General features: G+C 37.9%; 1 protein-coding gene across 3 annotated transcripts in view; it reads right to left on the bottom strand.

Moving 5' to 3' along the window:
• Positions 1 to 25,231, bottom strand: part of LOC134529107 (two pore calcium channel protein 1-like) — a 70,964-nt gene that overhangs the window by 17,965 nt on the left and 27,768 nt on the right. For all 3 annotated transcript variants that reach the window (XM_063362846.1, XM_063362845.1, XM_063362844.1), the window contains exons 5-10: positions 20,770 to 21,083; positions 18,388 to 18,487; positions 16,023 to 16,203; positions 13,322 to 13,540; positions 8,425 to 8,544; positions 6,248 to 6,587 (exon numbers count right to left, since the gene is read on the bottom strand). In XM_063362846.1, coding sequence (XP_063218916.1) covers positions 6,248 to 6,587; positions 8,425 to 8,544; positions 13,322 to 13,540; positions 16,023 to 16,203; positions 18,388 to 18,487; positions 20,770 to 21,083 — 1,274 coding nt within the window. The remainder of the gene's footprint in view (positions 1 to 6,247; positions 6,588 to 8,424; positions 8,545 to 13,321; positions 13,541 to 16,022; positions 16,204 to 18,387; positions 18,488 to 20,769; positions 21,084 to 25,231) is intronic.

The following is a 25,231-nucleotide window of genomic DNA, read 5'->3' as shown; positions in this document are numbered from 1 at the left end:
ATTATTATTTATTTTTAAACTGCACACAGAAATGTAACATATTTTAGAAATATGTGGCTGGAGATGAAACGTGGGTGGCTTATCACACGCCTGAGACAAAAAGACAGTCGTCACAGTGGCGTCACACCAATTCCCCATCTGCCGAAAAATTCAAAACCACAATTTCGGGCAAACAAATCATGGCCTCAGTGTTTTGGGACCGAAAAGGCATCATTGTGGTTAAATTTCTGCCTCCTCGGGAGGGGGGAGACCATCAATGCATAAAGATATTGAGAGACCCTAAAAAAACTCAAAAGGAGTATTCAAAGCAAAAGGATGGGAATGCTGACAAGAGGAGTCCACTTATTGCACTTGTTGCACGACAACACCCGTCCTCACACAGCCTCAGCCACCAAGGCACTCTTGGACTCATTTGGTTGGGATGATCAGAACCAACCAAACCACCCATATTCCCCTGACTTGGCACCTTCAGATTATCTTTTGCCTCCCTGAAGGCACAAATGGGTGGAATTAAATTTTCAACTGACGAGCAAGCGCAGAAAGAGGTTCTGGAAGTGGGGGAATGAGCTGGCGAGAGAGTTATTCGAGGAGGGCATAAAGAAACTTGTGCCACGGCTCATCACATGCATTGAACGGGATGGTGACTGTACATAAATAGCCAACAAGTGTATCAACAATATCCCGTATTTTTTTCAGATACACTTTTTCTAAAAAAAAAAACTATAAAAATCTAGTACATGTACTTTCTGAACATGCCTCATATATATGGTTTTTGGGGAATATTTGGCCAAACTTGAATGGGTTGTAGAGCACGGTGAGACAAAAAGTTGTTGTCAAAGGATATGTGTTTGCAAATGCTTTCTTGCATTAAGTTACAAGCGTTAAAATAAGTGTGTGCTTGTTTGAAATTTGCATGCGGGTTGGTAGAGCTGTTTCTTCCTCCGCTGCAGCCAGTCAACCTGTCTGTGCTCGTTCAGTGTTTTGTTTTCAGTGGTTCACCGAACAATTTGTTTAAATATGTCACTCATACACGGGAATCTTTCCCAAAAGACATTATTTTTCAACGTAAGTAATTTTCTGGTCAGCTAGCAAATTCTCACCGCTCCACAACAACATGGCTACCTTGCTTTCTTCTGTGCTTCATCTCTGTCTTCTTATGTCTTGACGACATAGGTGAAATCCCTTTTTTATTTAAATTATACCCCCGTTCCTTTAATCTTATGACTGTGTGTCATTATTTTATGTTATTGCCATTTGTGAGTAACACTGCATTTTGGTGATGCATGGGTCCACCATCCATCATCCTCCATACTCCGGCTCTCCAGGTTTCAACTGCTTTTCCAGATGGCTTCTCATCTACTAACTTCAATAGCCGCCATGCCATCTACCACCATTATGTTCTACAGCTAAGAAAAAAAGGGGGTTATCTGTAAAGTCGGTTTACGGACAATAATTTTACGTGATAACGTCATAAGAAAACATTGATGGAAAATTGCATACTTTTTAATTTTCAAATATTATTTACAGATTTTGCAAATTTAATTTAAAAAATTTGTTTAAATATAATCACGAACAAATAGTTAAAAAGCCCGTCTTAACCTGTTTGATATTATTGAAGATTTTCTCGCACGCTGGTTGGCCGGTTCTTGCACGCTCGGCTCAGGCGGAACGTGACAATTTTTCGTACGTGAGCCGGCGTTCATCGATTTATAAGATGTTATCACGTCAAAAATAATTTTATCTTATTCATATTGACAAGCACTGTAAGTATTCTGATCGGACTTCAATATTTTGAGTCAACTACATAAAATGTAAAATGCTAATTAAATTAATCTGTAAGGGGCCCCATTTATTTTCATTTATTCTATATATTTTCTGCAGCAATTATACTTTCTTTATAAATATGCTGTTAAAATTCAAATGCTTTGACCAGTAAAAGGATCTTGAACTCTGTTTTATTATTTCTTAAAACCAGATAATGTAAATTCAATCTTTTAACAAGTTGTTTCAAAAGAAACTAACTTATTTTAATGCTGAATTATAAACGCCCTCTCAACCTCAGCTTTTGTCATATTGGTGGTTGTTTTTCCAGTATGCATCAAAGTTTTTTTATTTAATAATAAATACTTAATAAACTAAAGAGGGATGGTTACAACAGGGAAGTTTCAGAGTTAAAATTAAGAGATGCAGTAGTATACTGTGAAAGCTTGCTACCCAAAAATAATTTGATTGCATCGGAATCTTCTGCTACAATTTCTCACAAAGTTATGCTCATAGGTGAAGAAATTTAACTCTAGGACAAGCTGGCTGAAAAAATATGGTAAGCGACGAAGAACTTATTGATGTAAATGAAAGTTGTGGGGGGAAAACTTTTTGAACAGGCTGAACATGATATTTCACCAAATATATATATATATATATATGAACCAGAAAAAAAATAGAGAATAATCTCTTTGGTATGCAAGATAAAAGTGGTAAATTTTGCAAAAGCGCATCCCAAAAGGATGCAGTCTTAAAAAAACGTTCATCCAAGTGGGAATAAAAAAAATCACAGGTGGAGAAAAGTAATTTGAAAAATATGAGTGTTATTCATGAACTTATGATCATTTTATAGAAGTCAGAGAGAAATATAAAAAAAAAAAATTCTACTAGAAAACTGCAACAGAGGGCTGCAGATGCTACACGACAATTTCAGATTTTGAATTTAAAGCTTTAGAAAGATGGGTCAAAAATTCTAAACAGAGGCATTATATTTGGTTTTGAAAAAAAGCAGCAGCAACACTTCTGCAGAAATATTTTGAACAAAGTAGGTGCCAAAATAAATTCCAAATTTTAATATTCATTAAACTAATCAAAAACATATTTAAGATAAAAATTTTAATTATTCTTATTTATTAAAATTTTTATGCTTATCCATCCAATTTATGACTCAATGTCAGTACCAATACATTTTTTTAGCAGGACTTCTGCTAAAACAGGAAGCAAAAATTTTTTTGTAAAATGGCACTGAATGAAGTAATGCATACTTATGCCGCAAAATATTCTACCAATTTATGTGTAAAAATACTACCTTAAGTATTTGTTTATAAGAAACAACCAGTAAATTTGGCCCTCAAATTTTAAAAGCGGAGCTAGTTTATTATTTGTGTAATCACGTAGGGGTGTGCGGGAATAGGTTTTTGTACTGCGGGAAAATTTCGGGAAAAATAAATTATTCCCGCGGGAAACGGGACGGGATCGGGACTAATTAAAAAAAAAAAGCAAATTTTTAATTCTAATATGAGAAGATGGCCATTTAAAAGTTTCTTGTAAAGTTAGTTGTTTTTTGCTGCTATTTCTTTTGTCTGCTTCACATGCCCTTTTTTCAGCGGCGACTTCATATTTTTTAGCATCCTCAAATTCTTTTTTTATACAGGGATGTTTATTGAGATTTTTTAGTAATCCAGACGTGCTACCATGCTCGCATCTGAAAAATTTTCCACACGAGACACACTTTGCCAGGGATTTACTGTCTGTCAGACGTTCAAAATACTTCCAAACACCTTTAGGTTTACAAGTAACAGGCTGATCGGTTGCGACCTCCATTATATGTAGGCTGCTAGTTTGTTTTAATATACAACGGCATCGAAAATAGGAACAGATACTTTGCACAAGCCTTAATAACGTAACGTCAGCCGACAAAGCCCGCCAAACTAAACAGTAAACAACTATTTTTTTCTCCCAAAGCCAAATCATAGATGTTTAGATACTCGTGAGAAGTGGTGTAAAACTAAGTGATTTCATATTTTTCAAAGTGCCAATACAGTTCTCTACATCGCCACTGCTATCAAGTAATGAGCACGGTTACGCTTCGTTATTAAACGCAAGTCTAGTAAGTATTTCTTATATCTTTGGTGAAAAGGTTGGATTGCGCATGTGTTTTGTTTGTGTCTAAGGACACACAGTGGTTTTAGGTTAAGTATTCGATGGTGACGGCAATAACGTTATATAACTGACTATTCACGTATCTTGCAAATTTGTACCCTTGAAGAAATATATTTATGAACGCATACAATATTTAAGGTACTCCATGTACGTTCTTTATATTCCAATTAAACATGTGTAAACAATTATCATAATTCACTGCACATTACAGCTGTCGCTACGATCGGCATACGTTTAAAAGATGTTTTGCGTTTAAATAGTACGGAAACCCTTCAAAAATGTACGAATCCATAAAAAATATTGTTGTAAAAACAGTTTGAATTGATAGAAAACATTTTCACATGATTAGTAAACAATTGTAAATTTTTAAACAATTTCCCGAAAATTTCGGGAGTAATAAAATTTCCGCCCGGTATTTCGGGAAGCCTATTTTCCCAACTTTTTTCCCGAAGCGTCGGGGTCCCGCACACCTCTAGTAATCAGTACTTGCTTGCTCGTATCATCTGTATGGTACTGCAACTTACTGGCTTTATTGGAAACCAATACGCTGATATTTCTACTAATTTTGTAACACATAATTTGGTTGATATTGTAGCTGTATTAACACTTTTATGTTTGACATTATTGCAATTTTTTTAAGCAATGTGGTAACAACTTAGTTCTCTAGTTTGCAGTGCTGAAGCTTTACTGTATGTCCAAAATTATCCCACAGTTGAGTTTTATATTATCATTTTATACATTAAGAATACACTGTTATTACACAACAAACACCACATAAAAAAATATAGCAATCTTGGTTAAAATTTAAGTGCAACATAGTTATTAGGTGGTCAAAGGAGTTGAAGCAGTGCAAAGAAATTCTGGTCTGTACAGATAGAGCCAACATTACTTGTGCTTTTAACAGTGTAAGAGAAAATGCTACATACCTACTGCCACCTATTTTCCAGATATGTGCACCATGTAATTTGTATAAACTATTTCAACAGAATTAGCATTTGCAGTAATAAACAACTGATATTTATGAAGAGAGATTCCTTACAAAGCGAGATTTCTGGCTGTTACTTTCCCTCCAAAGAAGAAAATTCCCAGAAATCAATTCTACAAGGGCAGTAACACAACCATAGAATAAAAACAGAAATTATGATCTTGCATCACTGTGATTTTCCAATTTATGTGCACTCTATAATGGTTTAATAATCCTGTCACATCCTGTAATAAAAACAAAAAGTGACACTTCAAAAAGAATGATTTTATTTAATTTAAAGTTATTCATAGGGGCAGGCATTTTTCGCGAAAAAAAACCTGAACGTCTACTAGACTGCAACAAGGTATACCCGCACCAGCGGTTTCTTCCTTGTGATTGGCGGCTGTCTGCGAGAGAAGTCGTCGCCTTGTTTTACCGAGCCACTCAGGACGCGTTTGATTCCGCACTGACTTAATGTGATTGGTGTTGTAACAATAGACATGTACCTGAAAGAAATTCACCCAATTATGGAACACAGACGGTGCTACAGTGTTTTAACTTTCAGCTAGTCTCGGAATCTTTTCGCGAAATATGCATGCCCCTAGTTATTTATAACGTAAAATAACATGGGTGCATGGCAACCACATGTGTTGTAAGTGAAACTTCACAGATAGAGGTATAAGAATGTATAAGAACGTGTGCAAGTATGTGAGTGTACAACTCTGTGAATGTGCAAGTATGCACCCCACTGCTAGCCCCCTTCCCCTCTCCTTCATAGAGCTCCCATTCCTAAGGGTTGAACTTTCGTTGCCCTCTGCAATTCCACTTATCCTTCCGGCTAACAAGACGTATTAGAAAATATATAAATTTAGAAATATGGAGTGCATAAACAAGTCATTACTTTTTTATCACCTATTTTTCTTTATAAAATTGGCATTTTTTTTTGTTGTGATTGCATAAAATCTGACAGGTAATATTCACACACTGAAATGATAAGACTTGTATTAGTTCACTAGTACATTTTATTAGGATGGTATCATGCAACAGTTATAAACTTGAATAATAGAATTTAAAGGTTTGCTTAGCCAGATACAAAGATTTAATATTTTTGTACACTACCCATACAGTAATGAAATAGACATTAATAATAAGAGATTCAAAGTGTTTGAGAGTTTTTATTTTAGTTACACAAACGGAAGCAACATCCATGGTTAATACAGCATATTTGAAGCATATTACCAAAGCAGAAAGAAGGGTGACAACAGGTTCCTCATGCACAAACGAGACGTGTGAAAACGAGCACATGCTTACAACGCAGACTAATAAAGCGGTAGTTTGGACTTGTCTCTCTCGGCTTACCTACAGCAGTTCTTCATGTCATAACCCGCAAACAGCTCCATGCCGACAATAGCAAAGAAGTAATACAGGACTAACATGACTATGGCAGTGGAGCACATGAGAGGCGTGAGCAGCACCAGAGTTCCAAACACGTCTCTGTAGCGCTTCTTCAGCTTGAACAGTCTCAGGAGCCGCAGAGGTCGGAACACCACCACGTATACAAAACTAGGCACTATGTACAGCACGACTGCTCCCAGCAGCGCTGCCACGTTCACCAGGAAGTCGTACACGTTCCAGCCCGACTTGAAGTAGCGGCCAACGCCGAAGCCCATCACTCGCAACATGGCTTCCACTGCGTACACTGAAACAGTGTCGAGCACACATAAATGAGAAGACAAGACCAACGTGCTACATGATGCCACTTTGGTTGCTGGCCAAACCCGGCCCGCCAGCACCTGTCTGATAAAACATCTCGTGAAAACCGCTCACCACATAAATTCTTCATTTATTACTTTGATCCCTGCTTAGCAGCGCATGCTCAACCAAACTAATTTTAGACTTGATTTTCAATTTTTTTTTTAAGAATTGGCAGCATTTTTTTTTGTTAAAACTACAGCTAGTAAATTTTTAAGATTATGATAAGCAACCTGTTTTGATTTTTACTGGTTGGCAAATGAAATGAAGTTGGTAAATGGTCGAGTTATATTTTTATACTGGTTTTTATTATATTGCAAGTATAGTTTTAAATATTTGTGGTTAAGATATCCAAGTGAAATCAAGGCTATGTAACTGTTAGGAATAATTGGGACTTTAAGACTTTGTTCCGCGAATCGCCACTAAAGGTGGGGAAGAGAGGGAACTGACGTCACTGTGGTATCAGCTGTGCGACGAGGGAGAGTCTGCTTGGCCTTCAACTAGTGTGTGGTTCGATAAGTGTGCAGTCCGTGATGGAACATGGATACGGGCGGAACTTCGGACGAGTGTTGAAAGGCACACTCCGATACGTTTTTAAAGACTTTGTTGTAGGTTTGAGTGTGTGCCTGACGTCGCACGCCTTTGGTTCGCCGTGTGCCAGGAATGGCACTGCTTTGATTTTAGTAAAAAAAAATCCAAAGTGGGATAGAACCTGAGTCACCAGCATGGTAGTCTGTAACTGTTGGAACACAATGCCTTAGTGGTTTCAACTGCAATGTTACGGGTATATTAGCTGTGCCTCATTTTTTGATCAGCTATTTCTGGAAAACAATTGAGAGTTGGATTTTCTCTTTTACAGGATAGATTGCTACTGGGAAGTACTTTACTCTCGCAAAGACGTCAAAATCAGCGACCCTAAGTTGGCACTCTCCCTTTGTAAGATCAGTATCTTTTAAGATGGTAGCATTAAAATATGCTGGCTTCAAGTCCAAAGCTAGATAAAGTAAAGAAACCACACTCTCACAACAAACACTGCACAACACATATTCTCCTGGTAATTCAACAGCACTAGTTTTCATTTGCACAACTTATACTGAAGCTGCAGCGATGAAATGTTTTCAGCAATATTGAGAACAAAATAAATGTTGATTCAAGATGTGGTTTTGGACACACGCCATTGATGAATGCTACTGCTGATTATACTGTATGTTATAAGAAACCTCAATAAATAAATAAAAAAATTAATATGCAAACACAGAAAACCAGCCAAAATCAGACAATATCAAAAAATTAGAAACATGACTGAACAGAAAATTCCAAGGAAGGAATTAGTCAAAAAATTATTACAGCACAGAAGGACACACAGTGGGCAAACAACAAAGAGCAGTAGCAACAAGAACAGTAAATAAAGACAAAAAAACAACCTTGGTCAACATGACATAAGAAGAACCCAACGACGATTGACAATAAACACAGCGACAACACAGATGCACAGGTGAAACCTAGTGATGTGACAAAACAGATATTCTGGACACCAAATGATGACAGCAAACATGAACACTGTAGGCTTCCCAAGACAATTTTCTGACATTGCCTGAATTTGGCTGGTTTTCTGAATGTTTGTACATTTATCTTTTTTGTTTGTTATGACATACAGTGTAACCAGCAATGGCGTAAGTCGAAAAGATCATCATAAATCAATATTCCCAATTGCAAGAACCATTCAAAGAAAATATTTGTTGCATTATTTGCATAGAGTGTTTTAACTTAGAGCATTTACTTACAGCCAATGAATGTAAATGTGTCCCACGATGCACAAAATGCTACGGCAGCTTCTTCTAAATTACTGCTTTCATTGAATAACCTGATGACCATGGCAACTCCATTGCATAAGGTGATTACATCTATAAACAGTAATTAAGCATATTACAAATATTATTCTAATTGTGACATGCCTACCTATGGCTAGATGCCTTAGATATTACTTTAATCACTAAATAGCAGTGATACAAGCCTCAGCATCAATATTAAAAATGTTAAATGTATGATCAAAATTTTAAATCTTTCAATACAAATCAATTAACTGAGCTCAATAAATATATCTGAAACCATCATGAGTATTAAAACTATAAAAATACACAAATACAATAAAGGTTCTTTGAAAACAGGCAAGAATAAGTGATTTATAAGAGGCTGAACCACTCATAAGCAACTCAAAAAAATTTTAGCTGAATCAAGTGGCCAGACCAGTGTCAAGACCCCGACTTTGCACTCAAAAGGCTTATCATAGCACTCATATTCTATGTAAGAAACTGAGGTCACTAATGCCACTTTCAACCCACATGTTATGGGATAGACTCCCAGGTATGAAATTGATATGTGTAATGGTTTTAGAAACCTGATTAGAATTGTATAAAATGCAGGCCACCCATCTAACTTTTTTTTCTGATTGATTCAGTTAAATAAAAAAAATGGAGAAACTACATACAGTAGAATCCCGCTGGAACGACCCCTCACGGTTCCCGAAAAAACGGTCGTACTTACGGAAGGGTCGTTCCAGAGAATTTGGGCAATTTTTAGCCAATTCCCCCCCCCGGCCGTTTCACGGAAAGAACCGTCCTTTATTTGGGCAGCTTTAAAATAACATCGTGCTAACGTTATGTAACATGGGTAGTTTATTTTTTATCCATTTATTGCCCCCCCCCCCCCCCCTTCCCTCTCTTTCGGCGTCACCATTCGTCCCGCCGCGCCGGATGCCTGCCAGACACGTCTCTCGGCGCCAGGCGAGCTAACGGGCGGCGGACATAATAACCAACCGACGTGAGAAGGGAAGCGGACGTCAGAGTATTTTCCCTGGGTTTTAAAAGTGTGACAGCTGAGGTTGTTATAAATAAGGGTCGGGCCAAAAAGCTATTTTACATGGTACGTAACTGGGTGGTTTGAAATATAGAGCGGCCGAAACACAAAAATGGGCCGAAGCGATGGCAACGTTTTTTTTTACAGCTTCAGACAATGATAAACAAAAAATATATTTAAGCTATATTCAAGATAACCCGAAAAATTTAATTCCAAATACACTTTTAGTTCAATAAACTATGCTTGTAAGCAGTGGAGCAGTGTATACATATATGTAACAATAACAACAAAGAACAATTGAAAAAAAAAAAACTCACCAGATTACAGTATTATCCAACATGATATATGCGGCAGCTGTTAATTAATTTTTTTTTAAGCATTTTTGTTCTTCAAAGTCACACATGTTAGACACGTCGACGAGACGTAAAAAAAAAAAAAAAAAAAAAAACGAACATAAAAAAAATAAATACACAACACCTAACACTTTATTAATCGCCTTACTTTTTAAAAAAGTCCTTTATCGTTGTCTGCTTTTTTTTCAAGATGGCATTTTCCGCAAACTCTTTCAACTGCGTTAAGCAGGACCACACAGCATCACTCGCACCATGCCGCCTCAGAAGATATTCATAGACATCCCCAGCTTTGAGGACGTCTCTCGTCGTCGGCACAACTTCTGGCTCTTCTGCTTCTCCCTCCCCCCCCTCCTCCTCCTCCTCCTCCTCTTCATCGCTCGGCTCCTGCCCCTTGACGTCATCGGAATCATCATCTTATGTACCCCAAACTGCAACGTTGTCATCCGCTGTCACGAACTCTGCAAACGTGCAGTCTGGGGCCAATTGCTGCCACGATTCGTCGTCGCATGGCAGAGTGAAAATCTGATGCTGCGGCTTCGTCGAGGGGCCCGGCTGGGGCTCGGCGTCCACTGTGGGTGGGTCGTCAGGGTCGTCAGGGTTTTCAGGGTTGGTGGCAGCGAGAGGCACATCGTCGACTGGTGTGACGAAGTTGGCGTGTCGGAAACAGTTGGCGATTACTTCTGGTTTCAATGCCCTCCAGCTGGTAACAATCGCTTCCGTTGCCCTATACACGTCCCACTTCTTCATCTCTTTCCCGATGTTATGCTGCAACACCATGCTCCGCACAAGCATTTCCCGGTACTTCAGCTTCACCTGCTGGATTATCCCCTGGTCCAGAGGCTGAAGCACGCTGGTGGTGTTCTTAGGCAAGAACACCAGCTCAATATTTCTGAGGTTATCGAGCGGAGGATGCGCAGGGCAATTGTCGACGAACAGGACAACTTTCCTATTCATCACACCCATTTTCGCATCAAAGCTGCGAAGCCACTTCGTGAAAACTGCTGCATTCATCCACGCTTTTTTGTTGAAGTCGTAGTCGCAATGAAGAATGTTCCCCTTGAAACCTCTCGGTTTTTTTGACTTTCCTATTACTAGGGGCTTCATTTTGTCGCTGCCGTCCATGTTGCAGCAAAGGAGGACTGTGAGGCGCTCCTTGCTCCTCTTCGCACCCTTGCATACGTCCCCTTTCACCGCAAGAGTACGGTCTGGCAAGAGGTTATAAAACATCCCCAGCTCGTCTGCGTTGTAAACGTCTCGAGGCTGGTATCGGCTGAGGATGTTCTGAAGCAAGGGCAACCACTCACTTACAGACTTCGGATCAACCGACGCACTTTCGCCGACTATCTTGTGGCTGGATATTCCATGCCGAGCCTTGAAACGATTCAGCCAACCGACTGAACGCTTGAAGTCTGTCAAACCTAACTTCAAAGCAAGTTCGTCCGCCTTTGCCAACATCATTGGCCCACTCACAGGCAAATTTTGAGCTCTCAGCTCACCAAACCACTCCAACATAGCTTCGTCCAAGTTTTCGTACGTCACGCCCCTCAAATTTTTCAGTTGCACATTGCGGCCTTGCTTCTGTACTGCATTCACAATTTCTTCTCTCCGTTTGAGAATCGTGAAGAGAGTAGACTTCGGAATGTTGTATTGCTGCGCTATCTTAGTCTTGGAAATTGTTTTCTTATCCACTTGCTGGATGATCTCATATTTTTTCATTAGCGAAAGTGTATTTCGCTTGGCACTCATTTTCACAAATGCGAAACGAAAATCCCAAAAAAAAATCAAAATCCGTGTAAAACTGCGTGTGTCGTCAACGATCGTTTATAGAATCAAGCCAATAATTTTACCAAATCAAAATCCAAAAACAAATGCGTGTGTCGTCAACAATATACAAAATTCACAAAATCAAACCACTAACCAAATCGGCGTCCAAGAAACAAAGCGTAATAAGTCGTCAACAATAATAAAAACCAAGAAATATCCGAATCAACAAGCAAAAGAAGCATATCCACCAGCGAGCAAGATCACACTAACAAGTCACAAGACAAAGACACGGGATCGAGACGGCAACAGAAATGCGCATGCGCACCACTGTTTACCGTTATCGCTAGGGTGGCCAGTCTGGACTCTGGAGGGGTGGTATCAATTTTTAGCCATGCGTGCGCCTGTCAACAGTACAGCGCTCGCCAAGAAAAACGTGACGCGCAGCACCGTACATAGTGTGTAGCGCACTTGTTTTTCATCCGATTTTACTCATTTTTTTTCGAATTTTTTCACGGTTCCTCGAAAACTGGTCGTTCTTACGGAATGGTCGTTCCAGAGGGGGGTCGTTCGGGAGGGATTCTACTGTATTGTAAACAATACAACAAACATTTTGATTAAGTATCTAAGTGAAGTGCACAGCTCTGCATTCACTGACCACAACTTTTGCATCAGTTAGGTCACTTCACATATTCATAAAGAGTATTCATCAACAAAGTTTTTATTAGTATAACAATATCATAGTTAAAAAAAAAAACCTTTAAATTATTAAGAAGTAAACTAGTGCTACTACACACTCATTCTTCTTCTTCTTCTTCTTCTTCTTCATGTGCCATCTCCTCTAAGGTCGGCAGCCATCATGGATATCTGGGCTTTAGACCTTGCAGCCATAAATAATTCAGTGGTGGTATATTTAAACCAACTCCTTAAACTGTCCAGCCAGGAAATACTTATTCTGCCTTGTTCTCTACTTCCTTCTATCTTTTCTTGAACTATGAGCTGCAGCAGACAATAATGCATTTTCCAGATTTTAATCATATTCAGTACTTCTGAAACCTTCTGTTCACATCATCATTGGTTACCAGTGCCCTCCAGCTCAAATACAGAATTCTCCTGTACGTCCACATTTCAAATGCTTTTAGCTTGTTCATTTCACTCTTTTCAAGGTCCAATGTTTCCATCCCAGTAGTACAATGTAAAGTGGCCCTTGGTGGGGAACAGAGGTTGTTATTAGCAGACAAAGGGCTGGACGTGCAGAAAGGAAGTAACCCAACAAGAGAAGAGAACAAGGGTGTGGAGACTGAAGAATGAGGAGAGGCAGAAAGATGTGGGGAAGGTAAAGGATGACCTTTCCAGAGATAAGATGCATGGTGTCACAAATAAATGGGAGATATTTACGAAATGCCTGGTAGGAGCTGCAGAGGTGGTGTGTGCAAGAACAAGCTATAAAAAGAAATGGAAGGAAACATCATAGTGGAATGAGAGAGCGAGGGAAGCAGTACGGTGAATCTTTGAATCAAATAAAGCAGGAGACAAGAAAATGAGCATGAATAACGTACATGAAGAGTTATGCAGGGCCAATTTTTTTTATTATACTATATTTGATCACACTAGAGGTAAAAATGAGGTAAAATTGATTTAATAAAAAAAATGATATCTTTGAAGCAGATAAAGTGGAAAATGTGAAACATGAATGTTTATGAAAACTTACAGACACAAGGCTCGAAGTACTGCCAGTTGACAGCATCGTGAGCCAACTGACACAACTTCTGCAGAGGCGGCCAGGTGGTGTGGAACCACGGGATGTGAGAGAACTGGGGCTCCCACCGCAGCAAAGCTGCATCGTACACGCTGTAGAACTCTTCCAGAGAGAGGCTTCCACTGCCCGACACATTCAGCTCTTTGAACATCAGCACTGTGTCGAGCAACGCTGAAACAAATCAAGAATTGACTTTGTAACAGTCAAGTTATGTGACAAAAACACATCACAATACTCTACAACCACATTATGTATTTGCTAAGGTCCTACTACCAAAGTAAATCATAAAAAGGATTCAAGTGTAAATTTAATAAATTCTTAAAGTAAAACTATGTGCGAAATATATATGGAACATACTATACGCAGTACTCATCCGTAATGAGGCACACATACCATCATTTTTAGTCACATTTCACAGCTTCTTACTGAATTTTTTATGCCTAAAAGTGGTTTTGACAAAAAAGAAAGTTTTACTATCAAACTCCCACTGAAAGGCAATTACAACAAAACAGCGCTGCGAGGTCACTTTGTAAAACTGCACTCCAGCCTAAATAGGTAAACCAGCAACCTATGTCAGCATCACATCCCAAAACTAAATATTAATTACTTTGTTTAAATCATACCTGTACCAAAAACACTTTTAAAACCCTCCAAAGCCAATTTGTTCTTAACATGAAAAAAAATTAAATGTGTTGTTTACTAGGCAAGGATTGGGAACAATAATTGGACATTTATACCTGTAAACACTGATTTTTAGTAAGTATTTTTTTACAGATGATGGCTTTTCTTTAGTCCCTGTTACGGGACTTGAAATACATAGCGGGTAAGGTAGGTGACCGGCTCAGCAACAGATAAAAAAACCATAGACTAGTCTGGTTAGGTGAGCGCCACATGGCATGAAGTATCGTTCGTTGCTGGCCAGCCTTGTGTAGATTTTTCTGGGCCTAGTCAATAGTTGCTGCCACCGGGTATATTCAGTCAGTCTGAGGGAGACCACAGACCACTCCCGACTCCGCTGCTGCCAGACGCCACCATCACTACCCCGCTCACACCACTGCCGTCACAGAAAAGGACACAGTTATGTGCATCATAGTCAAGATAGTTTTTGGACGATACATCACGTTAGGGAGACGTAAGAACGTAAGATCGACATAAGAATTATTGTGCCAAGAGCCGAGTATTGACTAGTTCAGTGGGCAAGAGAAGAGGTCACTTACGTTGCAAGTAGGTGAGCGGGCAAAGCGTTCAGTACGGCACAGAGCGGCGAGTGCTGTAGCGAGATTGTCGAGGCAGACTTACCCTACTAGTAACACACTCTACTACATGTCCCACAGTTTTGAAGAGACATTCGTAACGTCTGGAAGCGAGCTGAATTTATACTCATTTTCCCCCAGATGATGCTCACGCCACATATAAACCTATATAAAACAGTGTCTCATAATTAGGATAAATTATTTGTACTTTTCAAAACATTTTCCAGTCAGCAATACAATAAATATTTTGTTAAATATTCCACTAACATATATAGAAACATATACTTAAGTGTTACAATATGTTTTTTAAGTCGGCTAAAGACCACGAGGCCATGCAGGGTGTGGGCGTGTCCCGGACGCCCAGAATTTTGGTATGTTTAATTTCAGTATTCATTTTCAACCTGTATTGTCATGTTTCTTGCAGGGTTCACGTTCCTGGCAAGGGCTTACTGCTGTGTCCATTCGACAGGTCTGTAACTCAAAATTATAAATCAAATGCACCTTTTAAAACCTTTTCTACTGCCCTTAATCAAACGCAGAAAATATTAGATTCACTTTTAGTTCGCAACTGCTATATTTCCAAACTAAGCTTTAATTATATACTTGATAACTCTGGACTCAAGAATTCCTCAATATAAAAAGTCGATCACAGACTGTACTCTTTAGCAATATTAATTATATAATATACATATTGGTTGGGTAACGATTTCAAAGATGTAGATAAATATGCTCATCTTTTTGACAGCAAAATAGACATGAAAAGGTTATGCGCTAGTGTACAGTAATTTCATTTCTCCAATAAATGTTTGTCTGAATTGAAAAATACACTTATTTTCATATAAATGTTACAACTTACATCCATATTGTACTGAATATTAAACTAGTCGTCTTGCGATTTTCTCTTATTATTTTGTTCTAACCCTTGTTCATCTTTCCCCCCCCCCTCCTGATTTATATCCTTTATTATGTATATTACATTCAGATGGTATATTATTTGTTGATATCTGTAATTATAATTGTTTGTTCTTGTCTTGAATTATACTGTTCTTTGTGTTTGTGTTGTGTGCCGTAGTCCCTGCAGGTATGGAGTGCCTGCTAGTGTCAGTTGGCTATCTGCAGGTAGTGACTACCTGTTGGGGTTTTCTCCTTGCAGGTGGTGCCTACCAGCACTCAGTGACTACCTAGGATCAGCATTTTACATGCCTTTTGAGTCTACACTGTCCTGTGTACCTTTTTTTTTGTATGTTGTGCCCACCTAAAAAGTTTCTTACTGTTGGTGGGCATGTTACAAATTTTAAATAAATAAATAAATAAATAAATAAATAAATAAATAAACAATAAATTCAAACAGCAAAAACAAATGCAGTGCAATAAAATAACTAGCTTGTAAAGATACTCACACTTCTTTGGTGCATAGTATCTCATTAACCCTTCAAACTGTTTGAAGCGAACTTTGTTTGGATTCTGTTTTGATACCAACAATCTGAAAGCATGTTGACATGCTTTTCGTTTGTGAAGAAGTAGTTTGCGGAATTTGTCACGTTCAATACGAGTGAACGTTTCATAAACTACAGCCAACATCTGAAACAAAAAAAAATTTAATTAAGGTAAGTTTAATTTAACTGCAAAACATTTTAACTGGTATATAACTTACACATAATTGCAACATGAATCAGTTAGCTGACTGGCCAACATCACAAGTCTGTACAATTAAAATGTTTAATTTTTAATTATTTTGAAAACATAAATAAAAGTTTTTGCCAGCTTTTAACAAAGACATTTTAACAGCAATACACTTTTTTTAACAAATAATTTTTTGGATTTTTTTTCATAACTACTAAAAAAAAAGTTTACATTTTAGATAAGTATATATAACCAATTATTGCCTGTCCTGCTAAGTCGGCATATGCTAATTAATAGTATCCTTGGAAACATCTCTTTTGTTTTATGTTGTGTTTTGCATAATTAGTTTTCTTTTTTTTTTTACATAATATTATCTCACAGCTGATGGTATAAAAATATTAAAAATTCCATCAGATGCTCAATACCAAAAAACACATTAAATTACCTGCTTATTTCAAAAACTTAGTACCCTCAACTCTGGAGTCAAATGTTGAGTTACATTTAAAAATAAAATTTCCATTACATAAAAACAATCAAACAATTTAAAATGGTATAACAGTACGGGACCCACTTCATGCTGCCAACAGAATCACATATGCAAAATTCCTTGACTGTTCTCTGTATCCTTAAACCACCATGTGTAATTTTCCTATTATTTTTTATGAACATGCAAGTAAAAAAATGCAAAACATGTACATTGCAAAGCAACATGCATGTTGTTTGTGCACAATAAGCATTTTCGTTCTAACATAGCACCTTGTTACACAGCTACGTGCAATTAAAACAAAAGTTTAGTGAGACAATTTTAAAAGGAAAAAATAATAATCATGTTCAATAGGATTTTATGAACTTGTCAAACATAAGTAAAACGAGGTTTACTGAATTTATGTCTTGTCCAAGTTTTCTCTGGGCAGCTAAATCAATATTCATTTTACACCCAACAAAAACACGAACTGTAAAATATTTTTTGACATCAATATGGAAAAACTAAACCAAAAAAAAAATTGTAAAATTGTTTCAAAGTACTTGGGACCAAAATTTTGGACTGACTTATATAACTTTGAATTATCAAAATCATGGAAATTAAAAACAATGATAATAGTTGCAAAGGTGTGCTAATCAATTCCACACTTTATCTACCACCTTGTGACAATAGCAGCTTACATGCTCTACAATATGTTCTTTAAACGGTTCTTGCAATGGAGGAGATTGATTGATTTAAGATATTGTTTTGGACATGTGCTACTGATGAGTGCATTGTATATCATAAGAAACCTCAATAACTGACGAAAAAGTTACACATTAAAAATATCAGATTCAAGCGGAATTTTGCTGCAAATGTGTTTGTAACATAGCTAAACTTTTTACCTTCAAATCAGTTTACCTGACAAACATTAATGACAAATATAAGTAAATAACTTAAGTTTAATATGTAAATATGAGCTAACTTCATCACTATTTCACAATGCCATCTGTTTTTCAAATGTTTTCCATATACTGTGAAATAAAACTCATTTCTTGTTATTTCCATCCAGTATTTTGTGGTTCGAGAAAATTTCCTATCCATAATTACAGTCCAAAAATCATATCTAATAAAACTGTAAAATGACCACAATTTGAGTTAAATGCATATTATGTCTTTCTTGCATTCAAATTTTGTGAGTGAATTATACAGGTAGATGATTTTAAATTATATATGGTGTTTCCCACACAATTGTTGCAGATAAACAATATTTTATTATATTTTATTCTGCAAAGATTAAAAATATTTATTTTTGATTAAAAATTATTGGGAAACTTATGCTTATCAGTGTAAGAAAAATGTTAAGTTACTAATGATTACAATTTTTGCTACCACGATGTCAATTATTTACAAACTAATTAATTTAATTAAAGTTAAAAATAAATGCAGCACAGAAAGTAGACATAACTACAAAGCAGAACATGACTTGGCACAGTCACATAAACAAAAAGAGGCATCCTGCCACTTGCAATAGTTGTGAATCTCATATAATTAAACACTTATTCTCACTTAGCATCTTTGTTGTAGAACAACCAGCCAACCTTCCTAAACATAACAGCAGCATAATAATAAAAAATATCACAAAAATCAACTCATGCACGTGACAAGTAAACACTCACCAAATTCATCAGCACATAGAGAACAATGCAGAGATAGGAGATAAAGAAGATGGAGTACCACTTGCTCTTGGAATATAAAGGCATCATCACATCTGGAAAACTATCAAGAGATCAGTTTCCGCGCCAACTATTGCTGAAAACATTATTTCCAAAACAAGATACCCTCTTTTATCGCGTAAATGTCGCACTCGCATAATCATCGCACCTATAATTTTGGCCGTCAAAATTGGGATAAAAAAAACTTCTTGCATAAACATCGAATGATGTTTTTGGTCCCGCTATTAGATGCTGAGCGCTTAGTGAAGGTATCTTTTCCATATAAAACTATGTATTTTAAAGTAGAAATCTAATATTTATTCGGAAATTACCACTTATTTAATTAACGGAAATACGAAGTTGTTTGACGTGTAAGTTTTCTTTTAAAGACGTTTTTAAACGTTATTATCTTTATCTGATCGTCTGCGTCGCCGCGGTGTACCGGTGTAGATATCTTTTCCGTATAAAACGATGTATTTTAAAGTAAAAATCTAATATTTATTTGGACATTACCACTTATATAATTAACAGAAATACAAAGTTGTCTGACGTGTAAATTTTCTTTTAAAGACGTTTTTAAAAGTTGTTTCCTTTTTCTGATCGTCTGCGTCGCCGCGGTGTACCGCTTTGTAAACATATAGCCAGCGCTAGTTGGCATCATTTGTGTTTGGTTATGTTGTTTCCCCTATAGAGCGCGTGCACATAGTCGAATATTGATATCTCGCCGATTGCATGCATCGCGCGATCTCCGTCAGGTGCCGAGTTAACTACATTTGACGGCCCGCACTCTTTTGTGGCAAGTTACGCGTTAGTTCACGTCACAGATTCAAGTGGCTTGTGTTCGCGTCAGAGTTTGGTTTATCTATTTAAAGTTGGAAGGACGGTTTTTGTTTAATGAATTAAGATAAATTGTTTGGCGTGCTCTTGTATACTCCACCTTTTTTTAAATAAACACACTTTCCATGATAGGTTTTGTTTTTACGAATAACTTTACCTAACAAAATTTTTTTCCCCACATAATCGTCGCACCCCTACTTTTCAAACTTTATTTTAGAGTAAAATGTGCGACGATTATGCGAGAAAACACGGTATCTTAAAACAACCCTTTCAGTCAAACTTGGTATTAAATGTGAATAAAAATCTTTCTCAAATACCAATATTTAATTTGAATAGTAAGAATAAGAATTGGAATCACATTAAAAAAAATTTCACATCTCACAACAAATACATAAGGAAAGAAAAAATTAAAAACGTTGATATTGACCAGGTGCTTCGTCCACTAGAACCTGACCCTTTCTTTTCTTCGCCGGTATTTGTTTCCACCACAGTATGTTAAGATGTGAGCCATGAGTTTCTGTAGAGCACTACAACCCCGAGAAGACAGACGGACGCTCGGTCACTTCAGTGCCGTGCACACTTAATGACACCCAAGAAAATAATTGTTTTTGTTCATACTTTTGTCCCCCAGCAGACTGGCCAAAACGCCCAAGTAATTAATTTATGTTTATTTACAACTTACAGGAGTCCGGAGCCGAGCGGACCCGAATGGACCCGAAACGGACAGTTTTTAAATTAATTATCTTTGAGCAGCGAGTGTTTTTATTAATAATGACGGCGTGAGATGGCGTGCCGTAATAGTACGAGTGTTTTAATGTAGTAACTTTTTAACACCTGTGGAACGTACACAAATACTTGTGTAACAGTTTTTTTTTGTCTTGGCGTGGGGATGCTAGCAAGCCTCGGAGAGCGCGCTCTTCTGGCCCAGTCTGAAGAGTCATCACCACCCCTGGGAGGAAGCATCAGCACCTCGAGGACTTCATCACTTGCCATCACTGACTAGGATTTCTGTTTTCACTCATTAAATTACAATAACTCTTTCTTAATATACTTGGAGCTTGCCTCGGAAGGCATACTGCTTTGATTAATAATATTAAACTCTTTTCAGAGACTTTGAAACTAACACATGGTTTTTGCCGTAGTTTGTAACAGCTATGTTTTTAACCGTATGTGAGTGTGTGTAGCAGGATGTGGAAATAAAAAGTTCTTTACAGAGATCTCGTGTTAGTTCTTGACATAATGCCAGACAAGATAACGAGCAGCTGGCAGACGTTTAATGTACAAATAGCAAGTTGCCCTAGCTGACTTCAGAGCTTAAAGGCTTTTGTATGAACAGTGTTCAACATTTAATACCTGTATAAAAGGAGTTAGACTGTCAAAAAATTGTGATCATGAATGAATCACCTTCCCCTTGCAGAGTGTAAGTCAAGTGCCTAGCTATGAATCGAGGAGCATGGTTCCACCTCACAGCCTTACAGACACTACACACAGGATGATAAAACTACTTACTTGGCAGTTGTCAGCAGGACAAACATGGACACAAAGCTGTCTTGCAGCGTGTCAAAATGATGCGTGTGCTTGTAGCTGCTGAACAAGTAGAAGCCCAGCAGGGAATAGATGCAGATGAAGAACAGCAGCAGCCCCATCATGTCGAGGATCGGAGGCAGCGATTGGAAGATCTGGCGTATAAAGCGTCGCACGGGGCCACAGTGACGCGTGTCCACCAGGAAAATGGGGCGTAAGGCGCGGGTGACTCGGAAGTGAGACGACTGGCGTATCAGCACCGTGATCGCTTCCATGAACATGATTCCGAGCGTCAAGCCCTGCAAAGGCAAGAGAAGCAATCATGAATGCACCGTTACAACATCGCAAGTCTTAGCAGCATGAATCACACTTGTAAGCTGAAATACATACAAAGCCATGTTATTGTAAAATGAAGTGGAAGTGGAAGTGGTCATTAAATGATGAAGGCTGTTATGATTAAATTAAACAATAATATCACAGTCACGGGCGCAACAACTACATTTCCAAAGGGGGGGGCAATATACTTTTTTATAAAGAATCATCAATCCCCTCCCCCGGGAAAATTTGTATTTCAAGGTGGGAAATGGTGCTATTTAAGCAGTTTTATTATCTAAAAATTGATTACACTGGACTTTCTTTGCCCCCGTTTGCCCCCACTTATAGGTTTCAGAAGGGGGGGGGGGGGCCAAAATACCCTTGCCCCCCCCCCCCATTTTTGCGCCCCTGATCACAGTTATAATGTAACAAAAAAAAAATAGAAGTAAAACTGACTTCATGAAAAGACAGATTCCACAAAAACACTGCCAAGTAACCACAGCATGGCTGTTGCCTGTAAGAAAGCAAGAAGTAAACGCTGTTATTAATATGCTTATTATCCATGAATCAATATTCGAGTAAATTAATCAAGTTCATTTGAACCTCAGAGTAGGTAGTTTTGTATTTCAAACTTTGTGACTGTAACTTTAAAAACTGTTGCTACTACAAGCTACCATAACTTAAAATATTTTACCCCCTAAACTAAATTTATATTTTAAAAAAAATTTATTTAATTTCACCAACACAACTCCAGTAGAATTTCAAATTCCCAAAACTCTTAAAATATCAATGGTCTTCAAAACCCAATAATATTATTTGAAATACACAACACAAAAAAACATATAGATGATTCAGAGTAAAACAAAAATGTGAGACTATTAAAAAATGGCAAATTATACAAATGAATTGGTCAGTATTCCACAGTTTGAGTTGACTGGATGGCCAACAATGCATTGGTATGCATCCCAATAACTTATCCGACCCCTCCAAACCATCAACCTATGATCTACCTTCCCACAACAACATGTAAACAAACTATGAAAGTCTCAAAAAATATTTAATTCAAAAAATTAATTACTTGTCTTATGGGCTGTAAACACATTAAAAATTAAAATCTACATGAAATGCTAAAAACAAATGTTTAAAATCAAGAAAATCCAAAATCAAATTACTTTTAATTATAAAAAAATTTTAATTAACTTTTCAAAAATATACCTCTGAAGTAACCTTCCTAACTGCTGAACAAACCAAAGGTAGGGACGTTTATTTAAGCTTCCTTTGGGGTGCTAGTCAACCTCACCTAACCGCTCGATGTTTAAGAATTATTTGCTGATGGGCAGTTGCTTCCCTGGGAAGATTCTAGTGATGATAAAGTAGTTCTTCATTCATAAACACGCTCCTCTCAAAATGTGGCAAGTGACTCTCCCTCCTTCCCACTGGATGGCCCAAACTATCCTGGTGCTCAAGGCACAAAGAAAGATGCAGCACACAGACAAAATTGGATAATGGCAACTTAGTGGAAGTACACTTCAAAAAATACCACTTACTAAGAAATAGGTGTATGCAAGAGGTTGCAACAGTTCAGACCTCTAGCTAGCTCTAATTGGTCTGACTGTTACATAAACATCTGAAGAAATTTTTAATTGGGCTCCGAAAAATACTGTTAGTTCCATGATTTATTACTATTAATGATGCTTGAATGAAATAGTATCTCCAAACATATACTGGATTAATTTTTTTAAAATTAGTTTTTCATAAAATTAACACAGCACTAAGGCGGTAATATTCTGACTAACAAAAAACACAAAATCCACATACTATTGACATTACAAATTCAAATTACTAAACACAATTCGCAGCTACCACATAATTTACTAGTAAATGGTTTTGAAAAGTCTGATGAAAAGGTTATCACTGACATTAAAATCCTGTGGTTACTTAAGACGCACAGTACAACACATGGACTACGTCCTTGGAACGATGACAACAACACGTTTGCCTTGTTATGGGCTTTTGCTGACGACTGTGGTCAATGAGTTCAAAATAAAATATCTAAAAAAAGTTTATGGATTGGCATAGCCAGGACCATAGCTATAAAATTCTCCTACAACCCAAATATTAAAGTTATTTTCGAGCCAACACCCGACTGCGAACTTTGGGTTCCACGACCATACAAACCGAGCCCATACCACCCAAGTAAGCTCACCAATGGCTCATGTGCACAACAATCATCTAGCACATTGAGGAGTCGTGGCACATCCTCACTGTCCTGCTAAAGGCACGGTTCTAAACCAATCCAAGTACTTGAGGCAGCTAGCTCCTGCTGCACTGTGGTGTTCATTCTGTTGGCTTGGGCACTACGACGACTGCTAATTCTGCACACCAAGTCATGCGACAACAATCTAGCAAACTGAGGAATAATGGCAAATCCTCACTGTCCTGCTGAGGCACGGTTCTAAACTAAACCAAGTACTTGAGGCAGCTAGCTCCTGCTGCACTGTGGTATTCATTCTGTTGGCTTGGGCACTACGACGACTGCCAATTCTGCACACCAAGTCATGCGACAACAATCTAGCAAAATGAGGAATAATGGCAAATCCTCAATGTCCTGCTAAGGCACGGTTCCAAACCAACCCAAGTACTTAAGGCAGCTAGCTCCTACTGCACTGTGGTATTCATTCTGTTGGCTTGGGCACTACGTCGCCTGCCAATTCTGCATGTTGAGACTTGTGACAACCATCTTGCGCCGTCGCTCCCATAAGACTCTTCAAGTCTCCACATCCTGCATGCTGAGATGCAAAGTCGGACATCACCGGTCCAACCGATACAAGCACAGCAACACTTCTCGCAGCTAGTACCACAGCACACACAGAGTCCAGCATATTACTTGGACGAAAGAAACTAATTTACTGCGGAAAACCATACTAAGGCAAATTTAAGACAATTGTATTGACAAAATAAGACTCCATTAAAGACAAAGATACAAGGCATCACACATGCCTCAAAAATAACTACATAGGTCTAAACACTTTTAAACTGATTAGTGACTGTGGGAGAGTCATGTGTGACACAGTAACTGTTGGAAATAGCTTCCAACAGAATAGAAACACAATTGTAACCATCACGTCACATTCTGTGAGTTTTCTGTAACAGGTTCTCACAATTTTTTCAATTTCCTTTGTGCTTTTCTCTTGAAATTGAGCAATTGTGCACTTATTCATTTCACACGATTCTTTAAGTAGCCCCGCAGGTGGGAATCTGGCAAGTTAGGACTGGCGATAGAAAAGGCAACCTGTCCTTCAAGAACTGTTAATGAGAGCCATGGACACATTAGAGGTTACGCCATCTTCTTGAAAAAAGGTTTTCAGTTTACTCAATATCCTACAGTTACTCCACAAATGCAATGAAGATGCGATTGTAACTCTGGTTGTTCATTATTGTGCTGAAGAAAACAGGGGTAACAATTCTAGATGCAGTCACTGCACAACTGACCCCAACATTATTAAGACGAATTTGGGAATTTTCAACAGCTCAATATTGGTTGTTTTGATGTAACTGAGAGGTGGGACCAAGGTTCGTCCGTAAGCCATGTTGTGTAATGTTGCCTCGACTGTCAGAACTCAGAACCTGAAGCCATTGGCAATAACGCACATGCTCTTGCAAGTCTGGTTCCTACACAACATATGCTCCAAACAGCCGCAAAAGTGATTTATTTGCTGCGCTGACAAATGCCATACGTATAGTCTTTCTAATGGCCTAAGTGATGCAATGAAAGTTACTGCAAGTAGTCTCCAATGCTGTCTATACAAACTAGAAGCAGCATTCCAGTCTGATGTTTCCCACGCACATCCTACACTACATTCAGATAATAAATCTCAAAATAAACCATTGATGACAATTTTATGAGAGATGATATCCTCTAAAACCATAGACAGCCAACTATTAAGTTTCCCATGCATCCTGACTATTTTATACCAATGGTAAAGTTTTATGTGGATCCAATGTATCATGACATTTTTTTTTTCCTTTGGAGAATAATCTGTAAGAGAAAATGCTGACACACATCCATAGTTTACACATTTCATCCTATCAGGAGTTAAACCTGCACAAGGATAGTCATAATGGCTCCAGG

The sequence above is a fragment of the Bacillus rossius genome, chromosome 2 (assembly GCF_032445375.1).
Source record: "Bacillus rossius redtenbacheri isolate Brsri chromosome 2, Brsri_v3, whole genome shotgun sequence".
Classification (NCBI taxonomy): Eukaryota; Metazoa; Arthropoda; class Insecta; order Phasmatodea; family Bacillidae; genus Bacillus; species Bacillus rossius.
The sequence above is the reverse complement of the archived record's forward strand: the minus strand, read 5'-3'. Positions and strand labels throughout refer to the sequence as shown.